Source organism: Haliaeetus albicilla, chromosome 11, assembly GCF_947461875.1.
Source record: "Haliaeetus albicilla chromosome 11, bHalAlb1.1, whole genome shotgun sequence".
Lineage (NCBI taxonomy): Eukaryota > Metazoa > Chordata > Aves > Accipitriformes > Accipitridae > Haliaeetus > Haliaeetus albicilla.
Window position 1 is genome coordinate 22,887,187 of NC_091493.1, and position 25,591 is coordinate 22,912,777.

The 25,591-nt window shown below is 37.3% G+C and overlaps 1 protein-coding gene across 4 annotated transcripts in view; it reads left to right on the forward strand.

The window, feature by feature from the left end:
- The window catches only part of TBC1D12 (TBC1 domain family member 12), a 49,202-nt gene that overhangs the window by 12,697 nt on the left and 10,914 nt on the right, over positions 1 to 25,591 (forward strand). For 3 of the 4 annotated variants that reach the window (XM_069796613.1, XM_069796610.1, XM_069796614.1), the window contains exons 2-7: positions 6,576 to 6,699; positions 14,057 to 14,113; positions 20,778 to 20,893; positions 22,905 to 22,987; positions 24,617 to 24,734; positions 25,081 to 25,187. In XM_069796613.1, coding sequence (XP_069652714.1) covers positions 6,576 to 6,699; positions 14,057 to 14,113; positions 20,778 to 20,893; positions 22,905 to 22,987; positions 24,617 to 24,734; positions 25,081 to 25,187 — 605 coding nt within the window. The remainder of the gene's footprint in view (positions 1 to 6,575; positions 6,700 to 14,056; positions 14,114 to 20,777; positions 20,894 to 22,904; positions 22,988 to 24,616; positions 24,735 to 25,080; positions 25,188 to 25,591) is intronic. The other variant, XM_069796611.1, reaches the window with a different exon arrangement.

Consider the following 25,591-nt stretch of genomic DNA (forward strand, 5'->3'; position numbering starts at 1 on the left):
AAAAAATAGCATAGGGGTGGAGCAAGAACAGACTGTGTGCAGAAGCAGAACTCTGTTCTTTCTGGAGATGCAAAATCAATTGTATCATAATACATACACAGTTTTTAATGAGTTTTGTACTTCATATTCCTTTTACAAATTCTGAGGCTTTACTGGAAGCAGTGGACTTTTAATGTACTTTAGTTATTGCAGAGAAATGCAACTTCCAGGGTTTTTAACTGCTTTTTTGTAGTTATATTTAAAACAAACAAACAGAAAACCTAAACTGTTTTTTGTCCAACTCGGTGCTCATTTGTAGCATTAATTCTATGCTGGATTCCCCCTCTAAGCCTTTGTGATTCTGGGAGGAAAAGTTATATAGGATAGAGTGAGGATGTTCTTGGTGTGATGCTGATTCCTTCCTGTTGGTGTCTTGCTTCCCTGGATTTAACATGAGACAGTTGTCTTATGCAGTGTCTAGATGCTTAATAAAAAGGAAAATATAATCAACCCTCACTTCCTTTGTCAGTTTTTGTGGCTTTCAAAGCTTGTTTTCTCAGTGCTTCCCTGTTATCATAAATCTTGAAAAGTGGATGCAATGAGAAGAAATTATTGTTGATTGAAAATGACGGTAAACCAGATTGTTATGTGTGTAAAGTAAAAGTCAGAAAAATGTTTTAACAGTAAGGGTATTTAAGGGCATTTAAAAAAAAAAGTAATTTTTAGTACTCTAACTTAAAAGGTCACTTGTTAGAACTACTTTATTTGTAGATTAGCGAGTAAACATTTTGAGCAAGGTTGAAGTTACCTGGCAAGGGAAATAAATTAGAGAATAGTAGTCTAGCTTTCAGCATCAAGATTTAAACACAATGTTTATTTATTTTTAAGATAACTCTGAATTCTGAGTATTGTGTTTGGAAAAAATTGTTTCTTTGGTGCCATGCTTCAAGTTTTGCAAGGATTGCTTTCCAGGGATGCGCACAGTTTTTTGTTGTCTAATATGGTGCAGCGCTTTGAATTAGATTTATCTGTATATTAAAATGAGCCATAAGGAAGCATGCTTGGTTGCTCTGTGTAACAGTAATGATGATCATCTGTTTTACGCTCTCTTCTGAGACTGTATCCTTGTCTCAGTAGTTGATACCACTTGCTTTTTGCTGTTTTTCGTAGTGCAGGATTAACAAATTGGAGAAAGGTAGGCTCATCTTAATATGCTTCATACTGATACTCATCTTAAATGGTTCAGGTGTAAGACCTAACCTTCCTCTGCACTTGAAATTTGTATCTAGAGAACTAAAAACAGCAGACCAGGTGAAGCTTGAGTGAGAAGGTGGAGTTCTAATGATTTGATTCTCTAACACTTAAGAAGTAGAATGATGCTGCAAGTTTTCCTTTGATACGGAGGAGGCAAATCCGTATTAGGACACCTGTCTGCTTTGGCTGACTAATTATCTTTAAGTTTGCTATGCCTTCTAGAAATCTGATTGAAACTGCATTACTAGAATCACTGGCTAAACAGTTAGGATGGCTTTCTAGGCAATCACATTAAAATTACTTTAACAATGCAGAGTAAGCTATACAGGCCAGGACTGCATTTTAGCTTGCCATCTCACAGCTTAGTTGTGTTTCACAGATTTCTAAACTACTGTTTTCTTTCCTTTGTGGTTCTAGCACAATTCATGCTCTTGCTGCTCTACCAAGTTAGAATAGCAGTGCTACCAAATGACTTCCTTTAGTCCTGTAGTGTTGAAAGCTGGGGCTGGAGCTTAACAAGTGCTGTTGAATGTATGGGTTTAAAGGCTACAGGTTACAGTTTCATGGAGGGCGTGGAGAGATGAGTCAGGATCTATATCTTGTTTTAAAGCTAGAGGACTAAGGGCAGATACACGTTTATGAATGCTGTTTCCAAGTGTTACTGTTAAGAATGCTGGACTCAAATGGGAGTTTTAGGGAAAAATGGGAAGTAAATAAAGTTAATTGATTCCAATAATGCAGTACTATATCTCAACAATATCAGAGCTCTGAATCCTCAGAGGTTATTCTTCTGGCAGGCTCCTTGGAGGCTCAAAGTTAAGATTGGAAACCCAAAGATGTGCATTTGGAGTGGGAAAGAAAGCAACTTCAGGTTTTGTTGGGATGCACAAAGCAGCAAAATACTCACAGCCTGTTGTTACTGACACACAGTGGAGTTGTAGAAAGGGAAGATCCAGATGTGTGATTTTTGTTGAAAGAACTGTAGCAAAATGACATCTAGCTTGAAACTAGATTTGAGTTTGACATTTTTGGTCAAACAGAAGACTATCACAAGGCTACTTGGCCTTATGGAGAGGTGAGTCAATTGTACATAGAGGCACAGTACTGGAGTTGTGTCTAGCCTGGTGCCTTTCCTGCCTGCTGATGTTTGTGGTTGTTGCTATTCAGAGCACTTCAGCTTTCTTTGAGTGGCTATTTTGCAAATATGGCAGCTCAGTTTCTAGTCTGGTGTTGGATGAAATTTAAAATTAAGCTTGAAGTAATTGTCTCTGATATTTTTCAGTAACTTCCTCTAAAACTTGGAAGTCTGTCATCCTCTTGGGCTAGCATATAGCTAGCTCAAAAAGTGGAAAAAAATTTTTGGTTTCAGATTTTAAGGGGGGGGGAGAGAAGCCCAAACCCCCAAATAAACAACAAAAAAATCCCATTAAAATATCAAGTTCCACCTATCCTCTTCTGAGACTTAATTCTATCTGCATTTAGACTTCACCAATTTACCTTAAACAGCAACAAAAAAGTGATTTGAAAAGCAAAAGCAGAGTGGAAACAAGCAATTACGTTACTAGAACATCACATTAATGCCACCTGTGGAAATGGTTAACATCTTTGAATTACTGTACCATCAGTATGGTGAAACTTGCACAGAGTGCTGTGGGCACAGGCAGGAATAGCTGAAGAAATGTTGTTAAATAAGGAAGAAAACTGCCACTTGTAGCTGTTACAACAGCTGTTGTAGTTGTGTGATCAGAGCCCATAGGTTTTTGTATAGTGTAATCCGAACAATGTTAGGAATAGGTGTCTTAGTATGTGCCAGTAATGTCGTCTTATTCAGTGGCACTTCAGTTACTTTTCAAGCTCTTCAGTGCACCTACTGAAACATTTTTGAGTGTCGTTTGAGAGTGTTAATATGCATTCCAGTGTGGTTATATAAAACTAGCAGGGAAAAAAGCTTGTAACTGTTCCACTGGGCTTTTGTAAACTAGAGCTTAATTCGGTGAACTGATTTAATACTTGTATCTCACAGGTCCTTTCAACAGAAAGCATTATTCAGTTCTAAAGTGTAGGGTTCTTTTTAAGGAATTTTGAAGTTTTCAAATGGATTTTGAGATTCTGTACCAAAATGCTACTGACTTTTCAGTCCATCTCAATGGATGACTTTTCCTGGGATCAGTGAAACTCATGAATATTCTAAGCAGCAACAAATACATCAAATCTAGTACACTTCCTGCAATTCAGTGAATGCAACTTCTAAGCATTCACAGATGCTGTTCCTTAACAGGGCTTTTGTAAGGCTTTACTGTTGTTAACAACACATCAGATGTGATACTGTTAGCTGCCAAAACAATGTATTATAAGTGTCCTTCCATCTTCAGAAAAGCTTATTTGTAAACATCCCAGTAATTTCTAATGGATTAGAATTCCTGTGTGAGGTTTATTCTGACATGATATCAAGTTTGACCAGCTTTTTGCCTTTGCAAGAAACAGACTTCAATGAATATCTACTCAATAAAAGTGAAATTGTATATTTTCACTCATGCATTCATAAAAAGTGAAACAAGCCTTTGCTTAAGTCAGTACACCAAAGCATATTTAAAAAAAACCCCAAGATTCATTATGGCAGGGACTATGTTCTGGAAGGTTTGTTTTAATGTTAGATTTGTTTTAAAAAAAAAAAAAAAAATCTTGTAAGAGCCATGAGTGTGCCTAAATCTTTTGTACAGAAATATTAATTTAAACCTTCTGTGTGTTTACCAGCTTTGCCTTTTTAAATCTGCCAGCTTCCTGGTAAATCATAAACCAGCTTTGATACAGTGACAGATTGCCATCAATGTTAAAGGCGTACATCTTTCAGCTTCCACAAGTGCTAGAAGCAGTGGAGCTGAACTGCCAGGTAATCCTGGTGGTATTCTGTAGTATGTGCAGAGACTGGATGGTCATTGCTATCCATGAAGTCAGGATGCATGAGCTATTTCTTATTTTAAGAACAGTGCTCCAGAATGTGTCTTCCTGGGTACCTGCTCTTGGGAAAACAATCTCCTCCAATTAAGTTTCAGATACAGGTGTATCTGCAGTAGTTGAAGATTTAAGGGCAGGCTGTAGTGTAGTATTTAGTTGCCTGTTGTCTTTAGAATGCTTTGTCTTGTTTTCTTAATGATTCTTTGAACACTCCTCCTTCCCTCCTGAAGACAATGTAAACCACTGTGAAAGGTGTCGTATACTTGTGAAATGAGCCTTTGTTATTAATGCGAGCACACTTTTTGCATTTTTTTTTTCTTTTATGGATGGACCTGTTCCTTTCACTAGTGGTATGCAGTCCTGGGATTGACTGAGGACAGTGCCTTTTAAAGATGTTTGTACCATGGCTTGGCTTTTTCATCAGCTCTTCCTTCCCTGTCATGTGTCAGAAACAGCTAGTTCGGTGTTCTGGGTGCTTACTTTGCGTCCACAGGGATGGACTAAGATACTGCAAGTTTCCGTGATGGGGACAGAGTTGTGGGATGCATGGATCACAACCAATGCTACTAGAACACCTTGTATTAATGAAGCTAATTATTAATAGCAACAGCTCGATTCCATTAATGGCAGGTAACTATTCATGCAGTGCAAGCAATTATTCTCAAACATGTTTACTCAATTACTGGGTTGGAACAACAGCTGGGAGACCTCCACAGAAGTGGTAGGGTGTACTAGTTCACCAACAGCTTCTATGTGGGTGTTCAAAAAAAATCTCTCAAGGCCCTCCCTCTTTCATCAGGTGTGTGCGTAATCCCGTACTCCTTGCCTGCCTATAGCAGCTGCTGCTTTCTTGAATGCAGTCTTTTTCCTTTTATTTAACAAGCTGTTGTTGATGGTAGTGTGTGCTGGTGGCCTTGGACAGACGAGCAGAGTCTTGGTGTTCTGAGTTTCTCTGTTCTCCTGGATTCCACAAGACCGCTAGTCTTGAGCTTACCGGTTCTTGGGAGACTTCACGCTTTAGCAATATCTACTTCTACTCTCCAGCTTGCTGTTTTCCGGTGGTTAGATCTTCAGCTACACACAAGCATCTATAGAGTCCATTCACACAGACTTGCACAGAAAGGATTTTTGTGACAGGCATTTGCTTGTTTCCCAAATAACAAAAAAACATTCTGGAACTGAAAAGAGTTTGTATGTGAAAGCTATGCAATGTCTTACAAACACTAACAGTTCCTAATTGTAAAACTATGCTGCGTGGTCAGAGACCGTGACAACGCTAGAATTTAAGAGCGACTGTGTGCTTTTTGGACAGATGCAGTTGTTGAAGCATGCAACTTCTATCTGGGCAAAGCCAAGACACTGTTTTCTGTGCACAAATGTGAATGCATTCAATCTGAGAAGGAAATGTATTTTAAAATACAGCAAATGCTGTAAGTGAAGAATAAATCTGGGGATCTCTTTCCAGAGGAAGAGCGTGAAAGTACAAGGTTAGCTAGTTAACACTGCACAAAAACATCTTCCAATAAAAGTGCTCTATATTTTGTTTGCTCAGAGGTCAACTTGTAAGCATCCTGAGAAGTAACCTTACAGACTACTTAACTTTTAATCTCTTTGTGTTTTTCATAAGTTTCTGGAAAGTAACTTTCCAATATTTAGAATAAATGCACTTCTTTCATTTTCAAAGCACTCGTACATAGCATGCTCTGTGGGAATTTGTGATTGAAGTCCAACAGTACAGCTGAGTATCTGAACAAATGGTTGCTAGTATGATCTTGTGATGGTTGGCTTTCTAAGAAGTAATAGAGCAATGCAGTCATCTGCCTGTTTGCCAGTGCCTAAAGCAATTACACTCAAATTTTGTCTGCTAAACTGAAACTGTGTGCATGTTCCCTTGTTTTCTAGTCCACGTTGTGGAAGTGTGAAGGTTGCTGAAGATGTTAGTAGAAGTAATAGTTCACAATTTCTTTTTTAAATCGAAGTTACACAGTGATTTCCAGCTGTTTTCTTTTCAGTCTCCAAATAGTTCCATAAGATATGCTAAAACAAACCCCAAATGAAAGTCTGAGAGCTGTTGCATGCTGCTAAATTACAGTTAAGAAAGTGTCCAATATTACTAAAAGAGCTCTGATATTGCATAAAGTAGCATAAAATTCAGAGGTAAAACTAAGTGTTAAGTACAAATATTAGCATCAAAGCACCTGTAGTGAAAGCTGCTGCACTTCAAGTTCATTATTTTAAAGTATAAGAGAAAGCTAAGGTAGCTATGCATTTGCTGAGCAGTAAATTTCTACAGTGGTGAACTTGGTTTAAAGAACTGTAAGTGGGTACAAATATCATTTGTTTACATGCTTATAATAAATAAAGAGAAACCCCTCCTCTCTTTCCAGAAACTTTTTCACTAAAAGGACAAAGGAACTCAAACCTGCTGTCCAAAGTGCTCCTGGTTGGAAGTTGTTTGGAAAAGTGCCACCCAGGGAAAACCTTCCGAAAGATTCTAAAATTATTCAGCAGGTGAGTAAGCATCACACAACTATAGGTACAAAACTTGTAAAAATTAATGTATAGGTATTGCAGTTCTCTGCTGTTATCTCCACGTTGTTACTGTACAACCATAGAGTGCTCTGGGAAGACTCTGTCTAAAGAATAGTAGTTACTGAGAAGAAGTTTGAGTTTTATGATTATCTAGTACATTCTTCAGTACATCTCAGTGCTTATAAAGAGGTGATAAATGTTCAAAAAGTGTTTAAGCTGTTTTGGTCAAAACATAAGAACTTGTAATAATTTCCTGTAAAACTCTGCCTTATTTAACATGATATGCTACAATTTTTTTAATGGTAAAGTGATTGTAAAATATTCTAGGCTTCCTTTATGAAGTTCAGTTCTGAGTTACTTTTGCCTGTGTTGTGCAACAAAACCATAGTCATACTTTGTGTATTCAGTTTTTCTTCAAACTAGATATTACTCTAGTAAAATTTATCCTCTTAAAGCATTCTTGGATATTCTAGTGTTATGAAAGTGTTGGTTTCTTTTTTTTTTTTTTTTTTTTTTTTTTTAATCTAACTCATCTTTCTATAGTTGTCCTTGCCTGGAAGACTTACTATCTGGGTAACTTGTGAGAAATTGCTTAGAATTCTGAAACGTGTAATCTTGTTTCATTTAAACTTTTAATCTCACTCAATGTATTTTTGTTTCAAAATAGTACTGTAAGTTGAACTTGTTTTGGAGTTACTGGGGTACTACAGAAAGGTAATTCTGATTTTCTTCCCCTGATACAAAGTTGCACTTCCATACATTCATTCCTGCGGAGTCTGTCTTTAATTTGCTAAAATAATAAAATGGCATAGTTTTTAAAGATGAGCAATTGGTAATGTATTGTAACAGTTAATGTTAACATGTGATCCTGAAGTTGAAAGATTTGTTGACATAAGAAAGTGAATGTCCCTTGTGTTGGTGAAAACAGTAACTTGAATCTCTTGAGAGCTGCTTTCTCTGTCTCCTTTCTTAAATTCCATATAAGCTGATGTGTTTGGCAGGTGCAAATGGCTGTGAATGAAGCAGTGTTCAGCCATCTTCTAGAAAGAGCTTCATGGCGAAGAGGGCCTTTTGGGAGCAACTAAAGTGAAAAACAAGAGGTTCTTTTTGAAGGACTTCAATGTAATGGGACTTGTCATACAGTAAAATGTTGTAGGAAAATGATGAGATTATAGAAAGTGCAATCTTGGAGGTTGGACGAGATGACCTTTAAAGGTCCCTTCCAGCCCAAACCATTCTATGATTCTGTGATTTACTCTGAAGTAAACTGAGTGCTTTTTTCAACATTTTCAAATACTATTTTCCTTATTTAAGTGGTTTCCCTTTTTGGGTGGGAGAAGGCAAGTGTTCTTAGTTTACTTGCAGATGAATGCTGTTGGCCTTGTGCTATGAAAATACTGTGGTAAAAATCCAGATGTCTCTTCCATTCTGAGAAATGGAGAGTGCACAATGCTACCAGTCATCTGCTTCCCGTTTTCTAGTAATGAAGATGTTTGTTCTGGAGACCAAGTAATCATCTGCAAAAATAGTCTTATTTTCTTACTGTGTTGTCCCTCAGTGACTGTTTTTCTTTTAAACTGTAGTGTTCCCATTTTTTTAACTTCTCCAAAGTGGCAGAAAAGCAAATAATTAAAGCAATGCATTGTCTTTAAATGTGACTGAGTTGGTCCTAGCCACTAATCATGTGGTTTGTGTTATAATGGTTACCAGATTAGGGTCACTGTTGGATTTATATAATCTTGAGTAATGTGTCAGTAATAGCTAATGTTTTTAGCTTTTAATTTGGCTAAAGCAAGCATGCTCTTTAGATAACTGTCTATCTTAACTCATGATGCTTTATCAAAGGGGTATCCAGATTGACAGTATACTCTGCACAGAGTTAGATCGGCAATACCTCAGAAAATTTGATTCTTAAATTGAGAGGTGACCCTAATGTCTCCATATTTAACATGTATCAAATGTCTTGCATGCGTGTTTAAAATTTACAATATAGCTCCTTGTGCATATGCCTTTTAAGAAAAGGCAATGGTTTCTTTTCTGAAAAACATTCAAATTTGCTAAGCTGGTGATGGGTTAGAATGAATATAGGCACACTTGGTTATTGAAGTTGTTGACAATGAGTGGAAAACAGTATCTTCACTTTTGAATGGCTGACTGAAGTCCCTAGACTAAATTCCTCACTGTGCAGGAGATTTGAGTGAAAAGAATATAGGTAAGAATGCAGTTATGAGGCCTTTAAGAAGTTGATAGAAATATGATGAAAACTTAGTATGTTCTGTTCACAAGTAGTTCTATGAACCTGGCAGAATACTTCATGTCCTACAAGGAGTGTCTCTACAAACCTCCACTTTGACTTTCTTCTAAGATGAAGTCAAGGGATCAAGTGTGATATGAAACACAAAACCTGCATTTTTCCCCAATTTTTTTAGCCATATGTGGTCAGAACAATGGCTACTCTCTGTTTACCAGCTTTTGTAAAATGAGCTTCTAGATGTAAGACTATGCAGGTAGAACAGGCTTAAGCTGTAGGCAAGCTGCCTGTGAGGGAGTTTAACGGTAGTGTATTATTAGCAAAAGGTCTCACCGTTCCTGAACAGCTATGGCATTCTCTATGTTGAACACAAAGTCCTCTGACTTTACTGATGCCAGTGGCCAGCTGTGGGAGGGTGCAAATAAACCCTTGGTTAAGGAAACTCAGTAATGAGTCAGCATCCTTCAGATGAAAAATGAGATCTTAAGAAGCCCTTTTGCAGGAAAAATTAACTCATGGGAGGAAAAACTTTGTAAGTAATAGAAGGAGGAAGCCTCTTGGGTAAGGGTAATACTTATATCAAAGCTTTATGGCAATGGTGCCAAGCTTATAGGACTTTCCTATCAGTAAAACAAGCAAAAAAATTGCATCATGGTAAATTTATAGTCAAAAGGGTGGTGGAGCTCACGTGCCCTGTTTCCCTCCTGGCTGATGGAAGCCTCCTTTGTTATCTTTGTTTTGGTAAGGATGGCGTACTAAATTGATAATTACGTTTAAATGAATGCTTGTTGCTCCCAGTCACTGTCTATCAACTAGACATTGCTGTATATGCCTCTGCAGAGAAGTCAGGTAGTGATTCTAATATCTTGAATAACTTCCAAGAAAGTCTGGAAACTTAATTTGGGATACTGTTTCAGACATTTTTCAGACAACGACACTAGCCAGCTCTGGCTTTAGAGACTGTCTAATGAATATTACTGTAAATTACTTATTTGCAAGTTTCTTAGCATGTGTAGAAGATGATAGATATCTTTGTTGAAAAGCAGCCTGCAGGGTTTGGCTGGCTGGGGAGACAGCAGAGTCCCCTGCAGCTGTGCTGCCATCAGCATGCTTTGGGCGAGATGCTCTGGCTCAAACTGGGTCAGAGGTTGAAAGTTCTTGGCAGCTGCATCTCCCTGCTCACAGCTGCTGGCATGCTCGGCTCTCCTTGGATTTAGAGCTGCCCAAGCAGGATGTGATTGAGGCCAACTCTTTTGCTGGACATCTCCCTTCTCTGGGCTTCCTTCCTTCACTGTTTTTTAAAAAGGGAAAATAGCAACTCCTTAGGACTGCAAATGTCAAATGCGTTTGACGGTTTTAGGAAGTGTGCCTTTTTTCATGGACTGCAGCTAATAAAACTGGCTATTATAAGAATTATGTGGTCATTAATGATCAGTGTGGTAAATTCTTTTCGGTCTGTACAGAAATCTGCTTTAGGTTAGACTGCTGAAATATTTTAATACAGAAGCATTTAAAGCAGAAACCAACTTCTGGGCTGATGTGTAACATTTTGGTGTGTATTGACTGAAGTCCAAGTTCTGTTTAAAAATGCAAGCTCAATTTTACTTTTCATGCTTATGGTTAAAGAAAAGAGCTTTTAATCTATGGTCAAAGTGATTCTGAATGTCAAGCCATTAAGTTTAGCTCTTGTTTTATATTAAAGCAATCTTGAATACTTTTATTAATTTGTTTAAAGAAGTATGGTGATTTTTTCCTAATATGCCCCAATTAAAGTAAAAATATGGAAATACACATTGCAAGATAAAAAAAAGTAAAACATACACCAAATTCACTTTATCAGCAGTTTTAACAAAGTAGTCAGTGGCAGGCTTAAATGGGGGTGGGGGTGGGGGAGGCTTCTTTTCTATTTAAATCTGACACACCATGAAAAGCTTGCAGTGATTTAGAAATGATCACTTACTCGGAAGAGAAGCCATCTTTTCCAAAAGCTGTCACCTTGCCTACAAAATGAAAGGTATTAATGTTAGTCTGTTAAATACTAATGCTGATTTTGATGACTGGGTCACTGTCCTACAACTAACCTCTGAAAATATTTTTGGGTGGCTTTGAAATCTTTAAAAAAAAAAAGTACTTGATGGTTAAAAAACTCAGTGTCTTCACTTGCATATTTTTCCAGTGTTGTTATATCCAGTCTGAAATCTAACGGGGAAGTTGCATTCACTGAATCGGCAGAACTCCCATGGTCTCCCAGGGATGAGAGTTGTCGGAGGTTTCTATTCAGAGGAACAGATGCATTTTGAATCGGTTTTCATATGACTCAGACCTCCTAACTTGCAATATTAACTCTTCCCTCCAACCTTTGTTGTTTTAGTTTAATAGTGCATGAAGCTCTTAATGCTTAAAGTGTATATGGCATGTTTGTCAACAAATCTAAGAACTTAATATCTGAAAGAAGTAGGTAAATACAGTGCTAGATGCTTTTGTTCACAGGAGTGTTCTTAAGCAGATTGTTACCTAGATAGGGGTCACATTGGCTGGTCTTGCAGTACTACTGGAGAGAAGAGAAAGGTGATTCTTCTACCTCTTTAACACATGTAGGGTAGAAATAGATTGGTAGCAAACTGCCCTGAAACAAGGACAGACAATAAATGGGGGTATTGGTTCTTACAAGGAACATGTAACACTTGAATAACAATTTGTCTACCTAGCAGCAGTGAGAAGGCTGTGGTGGTTTTCTTGGCAGACACTGTAGCAGTCAGATTCTCAAGAAATGTCCCTCATCTTTCCAGAGTCACACATGTAGTCAGTAAAATGCTATGTTAGAGGTGAAACAAAGGCATTCCCCAAGGTTTTAGACTTTTGCAATGATTATCTTGTTAGTAAAATGATAATGAAACTGGTAGGACCTCAGTGAGACAAATGCTTCCTTTTGTTTGCATAAAATAGAGTTCAGCTCCTAGTACCAGGACTTACCCAGCTGCTTTGACAAGGAAAACTTGTCAAGGAGAATTTCTCATGATGTCAGTGCTATGTTGGTGGCACAAATGCATCTTCAGGGGAGTACTCTACAGTGAGCATGCGATTGATGTTTTGGAAATACTGCAGAAGTGTTGACTCTGCTGATGAAAATCCTTCTGATTGCTGTTTGTTTTTTTTTTTAAAAAAAAAGTCTTTGAGGTCAACTATGAAGAGTATTGAAGCAAACTTTCTTTTCCTGAAGCTTGAAAAAGAAAGCATAAGCATTGTACATATTTTCATTTCTGTCCTTGGAAGTTGCTGGGTTTTGGGGAAACAAAGAATATAGAAACAATCTTGAGGTAATAAAAATGATAGAACTTCTTTTAAGTTTGATTTGGTGGGACACTAGGGTGGGTTGTTTTTTAGTCTTCTGGATCCTCTTTTTGATGGATTGCCTCCTGTTCTGTTGGGGCTTTGAATTTCTTTAGCAAAGGACGACACAGATAAGAAAAACCAATTATTTTTAAGAAGTGAGCGTTTGCAGGTTAAGCAGACTTATGCTCGTGAGCTTGAGGTGCTGCGATAACAAAATCATCATCTAGGCAGACTATCAAATTCCAAAAGGATAGGATTTAGCAAAAAGATGCAGGTGGTAAAGATGCTGTCTTTCATGGACTTTTTTAAAGTGTGGGGTTTGGGGTTTTTGTTTGTTTGTTTGGCTTTGTGGGTTCTTTGTTTTTGTTTTTTTGGGGGTGTGGGGTGTTTTTTGTGGTTTTTTTTGGGGGGGTGTTGTTTTTTTTTTTACATAAGCCTTATCCTTCTGAGGCTGGCATGGTACTTCAGTACTGAAAAGGAGAAAATAGTATGGCAAGGGAGAAGGAAGCCTTTAAAATGCTTTTTGTTAGTCTGGGGTATGCATGGTACAAGAACATTGCAGATATGTTCAGAAGTAATGTTGAAGGCATGATAAAAACCTTATTTTTCCTTCTTTCAGGTGGTGTAATCCAATGCTTAAAAGCAATGGCTGTGTCTTTCTGCTTCCCTCCCCGCCCTCCACCCTTAAGCTTGGCTTTTCCATTAGAAAACCAGCTCTGACTTTTGAATGGAAACCTCCAGAGCTGTGGTTGTACAGGGTCTCCTGTAGTTGGGCATGGTTTTGCCTGATTGCCTTGCTACAATGTGGTATGAGGGGTTTCAGACTGCTGCTTAGAATTGTACTCTTCATTTAAGTGATTGTTGCTCAAAACCTTAGAAATGTATCTTTGTTCTCATCAGCTCACCAGTGAGGTTGAGGTGTAGTCCACTTTTGAGCTTTCAATTTAGAAATACTAATTATAATACTAATTAAGGTGGGGGACTTAAAGGCCCACTCTAAATCACTGTGCTATTTAATGACATTTTCTACCCTCTCATTTTAAATAGGAAAAACCCAAACACTGAATGTGAAAGTTCTGTTTGAAAGCTACCCTAATATTTTGCTTCCTGCCAAATGCTTATCCAAGTCCAGTTATGTTTCTTTTCCCTTTCTCTGCAGTGCAAGTGCTATTCTTGAGTATTCAGTTTAAGCTTTAAAGCTAACGAGCTTACAGGTAAAGATCTAGTTGGGTGTGAGATGCAATCTAAGATGTGCTGAATGAAAGCAAGGTCTTCAAGATTCATTTTCAGAGCAGTTTGTTTTCTTGGGTCAGCCTATAGACAATGTTCTTTCCTTTTTAACAATGTATCTTCCAAGACTAGTGTTTAAGTAAGTGTAACTTTTATGCTGATGTGGACTACAGAGAGACAGCATATCAAGGAACACCTTTTGTCATGCACCTGAGAAATGCGATGGAAAAAGATCTCCCTTTGGGCAAAGCTGCTGATTGTAGAAAATATACAACTTCAATTAAAACAAAAAATTAATCCAATAGATGTCTATACACATCATGCACAAGTGGGAAGTCTTTGTATGTATGTTTGTATATTTTGAGGGCTGGAGAAAACGGAGGAACAGACACATTTATGTTTTTTCAAACAGAGTATAAATACTCTACATGTGAATTTAAATTTTTGCTTGTATTTTGCTATATTTTAATGGTCTTTTCCTTCATTTATTCACTAAGGCTTTGCTTCTGTTTTTCTCATTAGGATGACAGTTCTGGCAGTCTTGCGTCAATATCTGCTCTCAGTCTATTAAACACGGGGGTATGGAATTTAATATATTTTTTTTAGTTGTATTCAATGCCATGCATGGGACTACGTAGCACTCATTGAAATAGAGCAAGCATCACATTTTCACGGTAGCATGAATATTTTATGGCACTAACCATCAACTCATTAGATATCATCAGTAAATAAACAAATAAACTTCACACATGAATCTCACTAACAACTTAGTGATAGAGTGTTATTGTTTATTGTTTATATTGCATGTTCTTGAATTGTGGGAGATAGGTAATGCTAGAGCTTGACAATAATTTACTTTCTGTGTTTGCTGTGCCTCCTTGCTCAATGGTAAAAGTTGTTAAAAGGCTTAATTTGTAATATTTTTGAACACCTTGTATTAGCTTTGAAAATTGATATCCTAGAATTTTTTTTCCCTGTCTCGCATGCTATTAACAGTGGCACTTCAGAACTCCAGATGCTTTTAATCACAATTTCCAATATGAAATTGGAAACCTAGAAAAGTGTAGCTATTGAAACTTCTGTTATATGTTGTGTCTTCTATTTGCTGTGACTGGTATCCTTCTGAAATTGGTCCAATGCACATGCCAGTTACTTTGAAAACTTTTTATGTAATCCCACACTCTATGTTAAACAGGAATAGTACAAGTTGGCTTTTTAGTTCTGTGGATCTGTTACTCTGGCTATGTGAAATAGAGCAGTAATGTAACTGCTAGTTGATACCTGATGCCTATGGTTCATGTTAGGTAGTCCAGCCACTCTTAGCTCTTCTTTACTGGGCCCAAAGCCCATGGCTTCATGCTCTTTTGTAAACAACAGAAGATGAAACTTGTTGCAACTTGTTAAATAGCCAGTTGAGGAAAAAATAAGGTGAATGAACAATTGAAGATGGGTGGCATTAATTTGGAAGGTTGACCTGGAAACTCTTCAGTGTCTGTTTGGTTGTTCTCTTGTACTATGTGAAGATTAGTATTTTTCCCTCCTTTGATATAGGTTCTTTCTATATCACCTGCGAGTTAGGAAAGAATGTACTGTTCTGTCTGTCCTGATAGCATCTGGCATTCTTAGTCTGGAAAAATGTCTAGTTTATGACTCACAGAATTTTTTAGTGACATCTACTCTTGCTATAAGCACTTTGTTTATAATCACCTTGTAACCAGTGCTAGCTCAGCAATTTTAACATTTAACCTGGGGGACACGGACACACACATGATGACATAGGAGGGAATCCTTATGCATTAGCAGAAATTCTTCTTACATAAATTTTCTACTAGTTTTATCAAGGTGATGTAGATGGGTGCCCTCCTAAGCAATTCTATTAATGCTTCCATTCTTGGATGATCAACCCTGCTTGAATGAAGGGAAATAATATTTCTGATGATATTTCTAGTTAGCTGTACCACATTATGAAAATAATCATAGACATGTTTTTAGAGGCCATTCTGCGCCACAGAGTCACGTGTGTGTAGAGGGGAGAGAGGTTTAAAAACACCTGCAGAATATATGGCAATCCCCATTGTTTCCTCAGGAGAAGTCATGATTGATTGAATAAAACCTGTTTCAGTTGCAGGCTTAGAATTTTGGGGGAGTAAAGCATGTTAAAAGAAACTGTCATACATAGGGTGCATGCTTTATTTAATTGGAGTATTGGTATGCCTTGACATTTACTTTAGAGGTAATCCTTAAGGTAGTGGAAGTTAATTCAGTGTTGCCTATCAGGTCACTTTCTCCTCCAGCATCCCTAAAACATAATTGGATCTGTGGTACTTAATCTATACAATTGGTACTTTCAGGACTGTGAGGACTTTCACAATCCTTGTAATCCAAGGCTTTTATCACTCATTTCCAGGAGTTCAGCTTTTGTTGTTGGATCCTAGATAGATCAGAATTTATCCCACCAAGATGCATGTTGAATTTTATGGTCAATGTTTATTCCTTTAAAGCTCTATAGTTTTGGCACTATAGATGCAAGTTTGTCTTCTAAAATTGAATCATTACATGCAGACTTAGTGAAATGCTTTATCCCCACAAGCATATCCTACTCAAGGTCAACTAATGCTTTTGGAATGCAGCTGGTTTTCCTTTCTGTAAGCTAGTTTGCTTAGATGCTGGAAGAAGCAGTTATGGGCAATTATGCCTATGTTACACAGTGCAGTCCGGTAGTGTTTAGAGATAATCTAAAATAGCTCTGAATAGTCTAGCTGTTCTATATGGTCCTTCTAAAGAAGGATGAAAGAAACTTCAGTTTTGTATGTTTTTCCATATAGATATCAAAAAGGTACAGGTAATAAATACCTCTGCAGGTTTATTATTTTTCTTATGTTGAAAAGACCAGGGGATTTTTTTTGGTTTGTGGGTTTTTTTGATTGGTTTTTTTAAAAGAAGATACAATGTGGGATATCTTTACCTTCTTGAGCACAAAGGCACTTTATAAGCAAAAGACTTTTTTCCCAGCCCCATTTACCTGTTATCTGTCCAAAGGTTAATAAGCTTATCTGTATTTCTGTAGAAAAAAAAATACCAGAAATACAAGTCCCTCCACATATGGAAGTGCTCTTCTAAATATATTGTCACAGTTCAGCCTGTTAACAGGTTAATTATTGGCAGTAGATGAGAGGATGCAGTTCCAGCCTTAAGGAGATAACTTTTCTTACTTTCTATTAAAGCTGAGATTTGTTTTCCTTTATTTTGGGATTGTGAAATGTTCTGTAACTTTCAATAAATACCAGATATGTTGCAATAAAGAATTTTTTTAACAACATTCCCTAAGCTAGTGAAACCATGCATGTGACACATCCAAAATTTATTTTTTTTTTACATAAACACGTCTTACATAGTCTTCAATCTTAGCTGTCAGCTGTTCTATCCTCTGGCATATGCTCTGCGTGTTAAGTATTTGACAAGAAATTTGACTTTAAATTGTATTTTTACCTTGTTATGGAGGAGTATTAGCTCACATCTTTTGAAGTGAAATTCTATGTCACCTCAAGCTGCTTATGCCATGCCAAGAATTTCAGATTCTGCATCAAATGCATGGATAAGGCTATTGGATTTTTTTTACATCTAGTCATACAAAATATTCCAGAAGAAAGTGGATATTTTAGTTGCACAAGCTAGTGAGTTCCATGCATGTCTGGTGCTTCTGGGATCTAATCTTCAAGTAAGTTTCCTAGAGCACAGGCTTCTTGAGGAAGAAGTATCTTCCATTGGGAAGTTCTGATACTTTGGAACATATTTCATCTTGGGGAATGTGCATTCATGACAGTTTGAGCCTGAAGCTGTTTTGGTCTCTGCTTTGACTCTTTCTAGTCACGCTTACAGTTTTCCTTCCATGTGTTCTTTTCTTGCAAAAACAAACTGTTCATAAAGTGTACTTGCTTCCAGAAACACAGCTGGGTGATGAGTTCTGTCTTTTGTGGGAATCCCTGTTGAAGATTTTTTTTTTCTTTCTCTGTTGCTTTGGAAATAGTATATCAGTTCTTAGCATGTATGATAGCCAGAAGCACTAGCACCATTCAGATATGTTGCTTGTAATAAAAAGGTGAGAGTGGCTTCATTTCTAATGTCCCATCTTGCAGTGCTTTTTTTATTTTTATGTAACTTGCATACAAAATAGGTATGTAGGAATGTTGAAAAGGTTGTTACTGTTTGAGCTTCCTCATCTCTGACCACTAAATGAACTTGATTTTGTGGCTTCTCTTACAAAGTACTGGAAAATGTTGAAAGTAAATCAGAACTTCTACCAAGAGTGTGAGGGGTGGCGTTGCTACTGTACTGCAGCCTGGATGCTGACCTCCAGGTGCTATCACAGGATACATTCCTGATTAAGAATGTGCTGGGGTATCCTGAGGTATAAAGTATGGCAGGAGTGCCTATAATGTCTCTGGTTTTATGTGGAATGAAGTAATTTTAGGCTTAAGAATACATATATTCATTTATACAGTGAATATTGGTTTTCTGATATTTCTGGTGCTTGTGTGAATTGCAACAGAACTCTACCAATCCTATATGTTCAGTTGTTCAAGATGCTTGTTTGATTGTGCCGAATGATGTTGGATGCATATTATTTCCAATCAAAAGTTGTCTTGGGAATTGCCCTTCAAGAGAAATATGTTCTAGGAAATTTGTATAACTACTGTTCTTGGCCAGAGACTTAGAAATATTTAGAACTAAGTTGTATTTAAGAACAGTTGGCCAGTAACTTTTAAGTCATTGTGTTTACAAAGAATTAGGTTTTTAGTGTGAATGTATGTATAAGTGATAGCAAACAGTTGCCTGCTCTTTTTTTTTTCTCCTTTTTTTAACAAGGTGCACGTTTGGGCTCTTTTTTTGAAGACAGAAAAGCAACAGAGCTTCTTCTCTAGTTGAAAGAGTAGGCTGATTGCTACAGATCTGTGCCTGTCTTTCCAGGGTGCTAACATGGAGTTATTTGGTGTGCTGCCATGGGGCAGAGTATGGTACAGCGGTGAAAGGGTGGATAGTTGGAAGGATAGCTGAAGACTTTGGGCAGGGGGGCAGGGAGCTGAAACCACTTCAAAAGATACTGAGAATGTTTCAAAACCATTCTTTGGCTTGTTTTGTGGAGGTGCAATCACCTTTTCTCATCAGTTAAACTATTGTTCCAACTCCCACAGGCTAGAAAAAGAAAAGGGCAGGAAGTCCAGGTAAATCCTCAGGATCTGAAAGGTATAGTGGCATATAATGCATATGGCCTTACCACTGTGAACACACCCAACCTCTGATCTCTGAAGCTAACAGGTTGGGCCTGGTTAGTACTTGGATGGGAAACCTCTTGGGAATACTGGGTGCTGTAGCCTCTGACTAGCAAGAGTGGAGTCTCTGTCCTTGATGGTATTAAAAATCTGGCTGAACAAGGCACTGTGCAACCTGCTGTATTTGATCTTGGTTTGCCCAGGGAGGCTGGACTAGATGATCTCCAGAGGTCCCTTCCAACCTCAGTGATTCTGTGGTAACTTCCTCTTGAGATGAGATTAACATGAGGTTATACTTTTCAGATCATTTAATGTATTATGCCCCATGTGGAAGAACAGAACTTTTGTTAGACTTAAATAAGATGGGTAGGGTAATGACGCTGTTGAGCAGAAAGCTTTAAGCCACCTTCGTGTTGGGCAAACACTGTGCCTTCTCCAGAAATCTGAGGCCGCATTGTTGCATTTGTAAGAGGTCTTTTCCCATTTAACCTTATGGACTTCAGCTGTGTACTGAACTTTTAAGCTATGTAGTAGCTTTAAAGTTGTCAGGTCTGTTTCTATAATGCTGTCAATGAACACTGAATGTATAAAGCCCTCTGTTTCTCCTTGGGAGAACTAATGTGTACAGGGAGCTGTGTATTAGGTGTGAGGTTCATTTGGAAGCCATTTCTACAGACAACTTATGTTTGATTGGGAAGATACATGACCTAAGCAGTAACTGATCAAGTTTTTAATTTTGGTGGCTTAAATGTAAGATATTTTGGTTAATCTGAGACTGAATTTACTTACACAATTATTAAAGCAACAGATGTGCAAGAATAAACTGTGTTTAGATTAAAAAAAAGCTTGTACAAGTTAGTGCTTACTTGGCTGTGCTTAAGACTAGAGCTGTGTGATCTGTGAAAGTACATTACTAAAGTACATTGAATTTGTTCTCTTAATGTGATTTTTTCAGTTCATAGTATTCTATGTTTGAATTTCAGCATGTGGAAGACTTGCAGAGAAACTAGTATTTAGCCTTCATGCCTAAGGAGAGTGTGAACCCACAAGCTAACTTGGTTTGGGATTAAGTTGAAAGTCTTCTCACAGATAACCTTTTAAGATTTGCTGGATCGTAAGAATGGTTTTCCCAGTAACTTGGCAGTATATTTTTATTTACAGAGGCTAAAAAAGAGGGAATGTGAGGTTTGAGGTTTTCATCTGGCTATGTCTAACCTTTTTCCTAAAGACTGTCTCTTATTTCTGTTTTGTGGAGTTGCTCTTGTAGAAAAAGGAGTGGGATTCTTTCTTCCTCAATCTTCTGTGTATTAAAGGCTGCTTTTCTGTATTTCTTTCTAAGTATCAAGTTTTAGTAGTTAAGTTTTAAACTCTGAGAAGGAAATGATGTGAAACAGACTTGCAATGATAAATACTGTTATATTGCCACTGAGTATAGTGTAGGTAGTTCTGGATAACATGGGTTTGGTGGTCTTGCTAAAGGCTTCAGAAACATGAGGAGTACCGGATCTTAAGGGTGGCTAGAATCAAAGGGGAGGAAATGGGAAGAGACACACATTCCTGGTTGGTGGTTTCTGGTGGTGGTTGGGGTGGTTTTGTTTTGGGGTTGGTTTTTTTTTTTTGTCAACTTGACATATTACTTAAATATACTTGTGCACTAATTAGTTTGGGAAGATTATGCAGATTTCCTAATGAACCGATCCTTGGACACTCACTAGTAATATTGAACTAGAATAGATCAAAGATTAAGTTGATACAAGAAAGTGCTTTCTCATTCATCTTTACTTAACAGTCCTGGAAAGCCACACTGTCTTGTTATAAACAATTTCAGCTTGTAATGTTAGCTCCTTGCTGTCTTAAATTATGTAATATATATTTTAACATTATTAAATAGTGTTAAACAAGTAATATTATGCTCGCTACTTAGAAGTGAGGCTGAAAGTTGAAATTTAATTTTTATCAATGATGTTGTTTAGGAATATGAAGCACGGACAGGAAGAATGTATAAACCTCCGCCCCCATCAGCAAGACGTAAAAATATTGAATTTGAACCCCTTTCAACTACTGCTTTGATTCTGGAGGATCGACCAGCGTAAGTATGGTTCTGCTGTGGAACTGATGATGACTGAATTTATTAGATCTGCTTCTGATGAGCTAACTTCACAAGTCTTACAGGAAAGTATCATTGGATTATTCCATCCCAGATGATAGCCTAACAAATACCTCCAGAAGAACCTTTAAGTATATTATAGTCTATATGAGGAATTTCTCGCTGTAATGGGGCCACCGGTCTGTTATCTACTGTATATCACAGCTGCCTGTGACAGTGTTGTGGGCATCCTTAATCAGGAAAATTCCTGAAGACTTTTATGGATTTCTTCACTGCCATCTCAGTGCGCACTCCCTTCTCCTTCCTCCATTCTGGAAACTTAATTTCCTAGACCAGTTGGGAAGACTTAACAGTGGCAGTTGTCACTTCAGCAAACCTGGACTTGGCTTACCAGAAGAGTTTTTTAAAAAAGAAAAAGTATTAGGTAGGTAACAGCAGGAGTGGGAGGAATTGCCTTTGAAACACAAGAAATACCTTCCTGTCACAAATGCTGAATGCTCATTTTGTATCTGGCAACTACAGTTAAATGCTTTGTTGGTACCAAGATGATAGTGTTCACTGAAACTGTTCCTTGCCCCTCTTCCAGTTATGTTTTCATGGCTCCTTAAAACTACAGCTGAAGGCAAGGAAACAGCAGATGAAGATGCAACAAAAACTACATTAAGTACAAATAAGAATAGTAATTAAAAAAGTGTAATAAATTGGTCAGTATTTTCAGCTATACACTCTTCAGCAATTTGAAGGAAAGAGGAGGACCTGCTGACTAGGAACACATGCTGGAGGAAAGCAAATGGAGCAAAGCTTTCAAATTGCACCTTGAGAAAGCTTGTGATGACACTGTTAAATGTTTGCTCTAATCAATTCCAGTTAGGATCCCTTCAATATTTTCTCTAGTGGTATATAAGCTCATTCAGTGCTAAGAAATATTCTGAATGAATGTATGGATTGGTATTATTTTTTTTGTAAGTGCATTATTTCTTTTACTGTATGGTAGAGAGTAAGATATGCAGTAACTGGTTTGCTGATGCCTTTCTGTACTTTCAGAATATCACAATTCACAAACTACCATAAGTATGTTTTTACAAATGACACTTCCACTTGTTTCAAATTGGAGTGCCATCCCAAGTGTGTAATGGGTTGCCACAGTGTCATCCTTGAACATATATTCTGCTCTTGCTTTCACTGGAAATGTAGTAAAGTCATCTTTTCTGCTTGCATAAGAGGAGATGGAAAACTTTTTTTTTCCTTTTCTTCCCGCCCCCCCCCCCCCCCCACTTCCTGTATTAAAAAGACAAAACTGTCTTCCTTTTTTTTTTGAACCAAAGTAGACTAGAGATTGGGTAAGAGACTGAGACCAAACATTGTGTCGTGACTTGTTTTGGAATGAGTCTGCTTGGTCAAAAGGAAGTGTGTTTGGCAATTAGGAGATCACTGTGCAGCCAAAAACACATCTTAAGCTGGTGAACTTGTAGCACTGCAGCAAGCTTCCTTAGCTTTACCTCTGACATAAATGGGGATCTATCCTTTCTTCCATTGGTAAACCTGTTGTCTTTTGTGGGAGTTTTAAAATGCTAACTATAATGAATAAAAACCTTTACATTTTATTGAAAATAGTTCATCATAGATTTCAGATGAACAAATAGAGTATCAATATGCAAGTATATTTAATGATTAAAATACACATGTGCAGAAATGCATTGGAATAAATAACTATATGGAATATCAGTATTTCCCTTTTGTCACTTCATGCAAACTTCATTTGAGCATCATTCTGGATGTTCAACAAATCTAATAACCCTGCTTTAGGGGGAAGCTATAGAAGAACTAATAAGCAGAAGCAGTAAACATCCGGTAGTCTCTACTGCTGTTACTGAAACACTGGTAGTGTGACAACCCCAAAGCTCACCTTAGAGAGAAGCCAAATTCAAACCTGTTTTGAAATGGTTTGGAGTGTCATTTTTGTGTATTGAATTCAGGAACAACTTGTTTTCAGAAATCTTCCTGCCAAATCAGTGGAGGAGGCTTTACGTCACCGACAAGAATATGATGAGATGGTGGCAGAGGCAAAAAAACGAGGTATGTTAACTGCCAATAATCACTATAATTCTTTTTAACTGTGCAGCAATAATAAAGTAATTTCTGGCTTGTAGGCTAGTAGATACAGTAAAGAACAACCTTGTTTAATATCTAGGTTATCCTCTGGTAAATATATGCATGCAGTTTAAAACAAAACTCAATGATCAAATTGTTTTCTTACTCCACCATAGTGAATGCAACTAGGTTCAGAATTCAGTTTAATGTTTTCTTTAACTTCTAAGTAGAAACTTGATGATTACTTGTGTAATGTGATCAGCTAGAAACTTTCTGGGTACTTGGACTCTTTTTTTCAAGCTGTGTTGCTGCAGTTGCCACTGAGAGCCAAAGTATAATAAAGCTGACTGCTTAAAGATCTTTTTTTTCAGGAATTTGAGATCAATTTCAATATGAAGACAGATGAAAACTTTGGTGTTTTTTTTTTTTCTAACCAGCTGTACCTGTGTGAACTTTCCTACTCCCACTAGATCTGTTTTTTTAAATTAAACATATCTGTAGCATCTGGTACTGTGTCAATCAATGATTAGTTGTTGAAAGGACTTCTGTAGTCTCATGCCTAGTATTCAGGGAATAAGCTATTTTAAGAGTCTGTGCTGCATGTTTTCCTTGGGCTGTTGTCAAGCGATACAAGCTTCTGAACTGGTTGAGCCTCTATGGATCTGTGGCAGCTTACTCTGAAAGATGTAATAAGAAATCCAAGGCATCTGACCACTCATTTCTCTCTCCTCTTGCGGTGTGCATCTTGTAAGGTGTGATCTGTGGTCCATGTTCTCTGACTGCATCTTTGGAGAGTCATGCATGTGTAGTGTTTTGGTACGTGTGCCCTAGTATTCATTAAATTAACTATTGCTACACACACAAAGCTTCGGTAAAAACTTAATGAAGCTGATCAGCCGTATCGGTTTACCAGGGATGGCATGTTTACTCCATTGATGTATCTAATGCATGCATAAATACAAAATGTCCTGCAATTTCACAGTGGTGCTTAGTGATGTCAAAATAGCACTGCTCTGTGCTTCTTTTAGCCTTTTTAGTAAGAGGGATCCACAAATGATCCTTTTTTAACAGAAGGCAGAATACTCTTCTCTTGTTCAGCATTGTAGCTTTGTCTCAGATCTTTAGGTCCTCTTTCCAGAAAAGAAGATACATAATCCTTCTAGGTGGCAGTTTCAGTACAATTTGAATAATTTTAAAATGGATGTAGAATTGCACTTTTGAATAATAGTTTTATCTATAGTTATTGCTGATTAGTCTAAGTAGTAAGTAAGGTTTAGGTAGAACGTGGTATGAAATTCATTACAGGAAAAACAGCACTGATGATGTACTCGCTTTTTGTCATTCTGTGTGCTGCAGAAAGAGTGCTATGAGTTTTCTAGCCAGATTTTTGCTTGTCTAAATTGCTGTGTATTTGAATAACTTAGACAGCATAAATTAAAAAAATTCCTGATAAATACACCTACAATCAACAGAAGTAATACCAGCTAGCTCACGCGCAACTGTAATTTACCCTTGATCTCTTTCAGACATCTGAATAATTAAATGATAGCGGAATTATTTACCTAATAATTTATATACGCTAATACAGAAATATTAACGTGTTATGCCTAACAGAAATTAAAGAAGCACATAAAAGGAAAAAAATAATGAGAGAGCGTTTCAAGCAAGAAGAGAGTATTGCCAGTGCTATGGTGATTTGGGTCAATGAAATACTACCTAACTGGGAAGGCATGTAAGTAAAGTTCTGTCGTGTAAATGAGGCAAGGCTGCTGGCTTGTTTCTCCTCTGGAAACAGGGGACCCACATACCTTATTTTCCTTTCTGTTTTGTCAAGAAGTCAGTTTTGTTGCAATGATACAGTGAGAGGTCATTACAGAGCAACATGAAATGCTCTGTGCTTTCTGGGAGCTTAATGGTTTGGGTTTTTTTAATGGAGCTTTAGCATAAGCAGAGATCCTTGAATATTGATTTGGGAAGTAGTATGTTATTTTGCTTGTAAGTTGCCCAATGATTGTAGAAAACAAGATGTGCAATATGCTTTTTTTTATTTTTTCCCCTCCCCTGCTTTCCTATCTTAGGCGTGCTACCCGAAGAGTTCGAGAGCTGTGGTGGCAGGGATTACCGCCAAGTGTACGTGGGAAGGTTTGGAGTCTAGCTGTGGGAAACGAATTAAATATCACTCCTGGTATGCCTTAACAGATCACATTTTAATGCAAAATTAAGTTGGTTATTTTCAAAGAAAAATTTAAATTTTTTTTTAAAAGATATAAATCAGGGTATATTTATTTTTTGAAGAACTGTATTTTGCAACCTTAGGAACAGCTGTTTTTTACAATTAGATGACATAGCCTGGTAAATTATGGAAACAAGGTTCAAAACCTCCTTACAAAAACATTTTAGTCTTATAAGAGTTAAGGTGGCACTTCCCCCAAAAAAACAATTTTTATGTTTAAAATTGAGAATTTGTAGCTTTGCTTTCTTAAGGGGGTGGAAAGGGGGATTGCTTTATTTCACAACTAATGATTTTGATGAACTGGAAATGTTATAACCTATTCACAAAAATAAAAATCTGAATTATTTAAGACATGA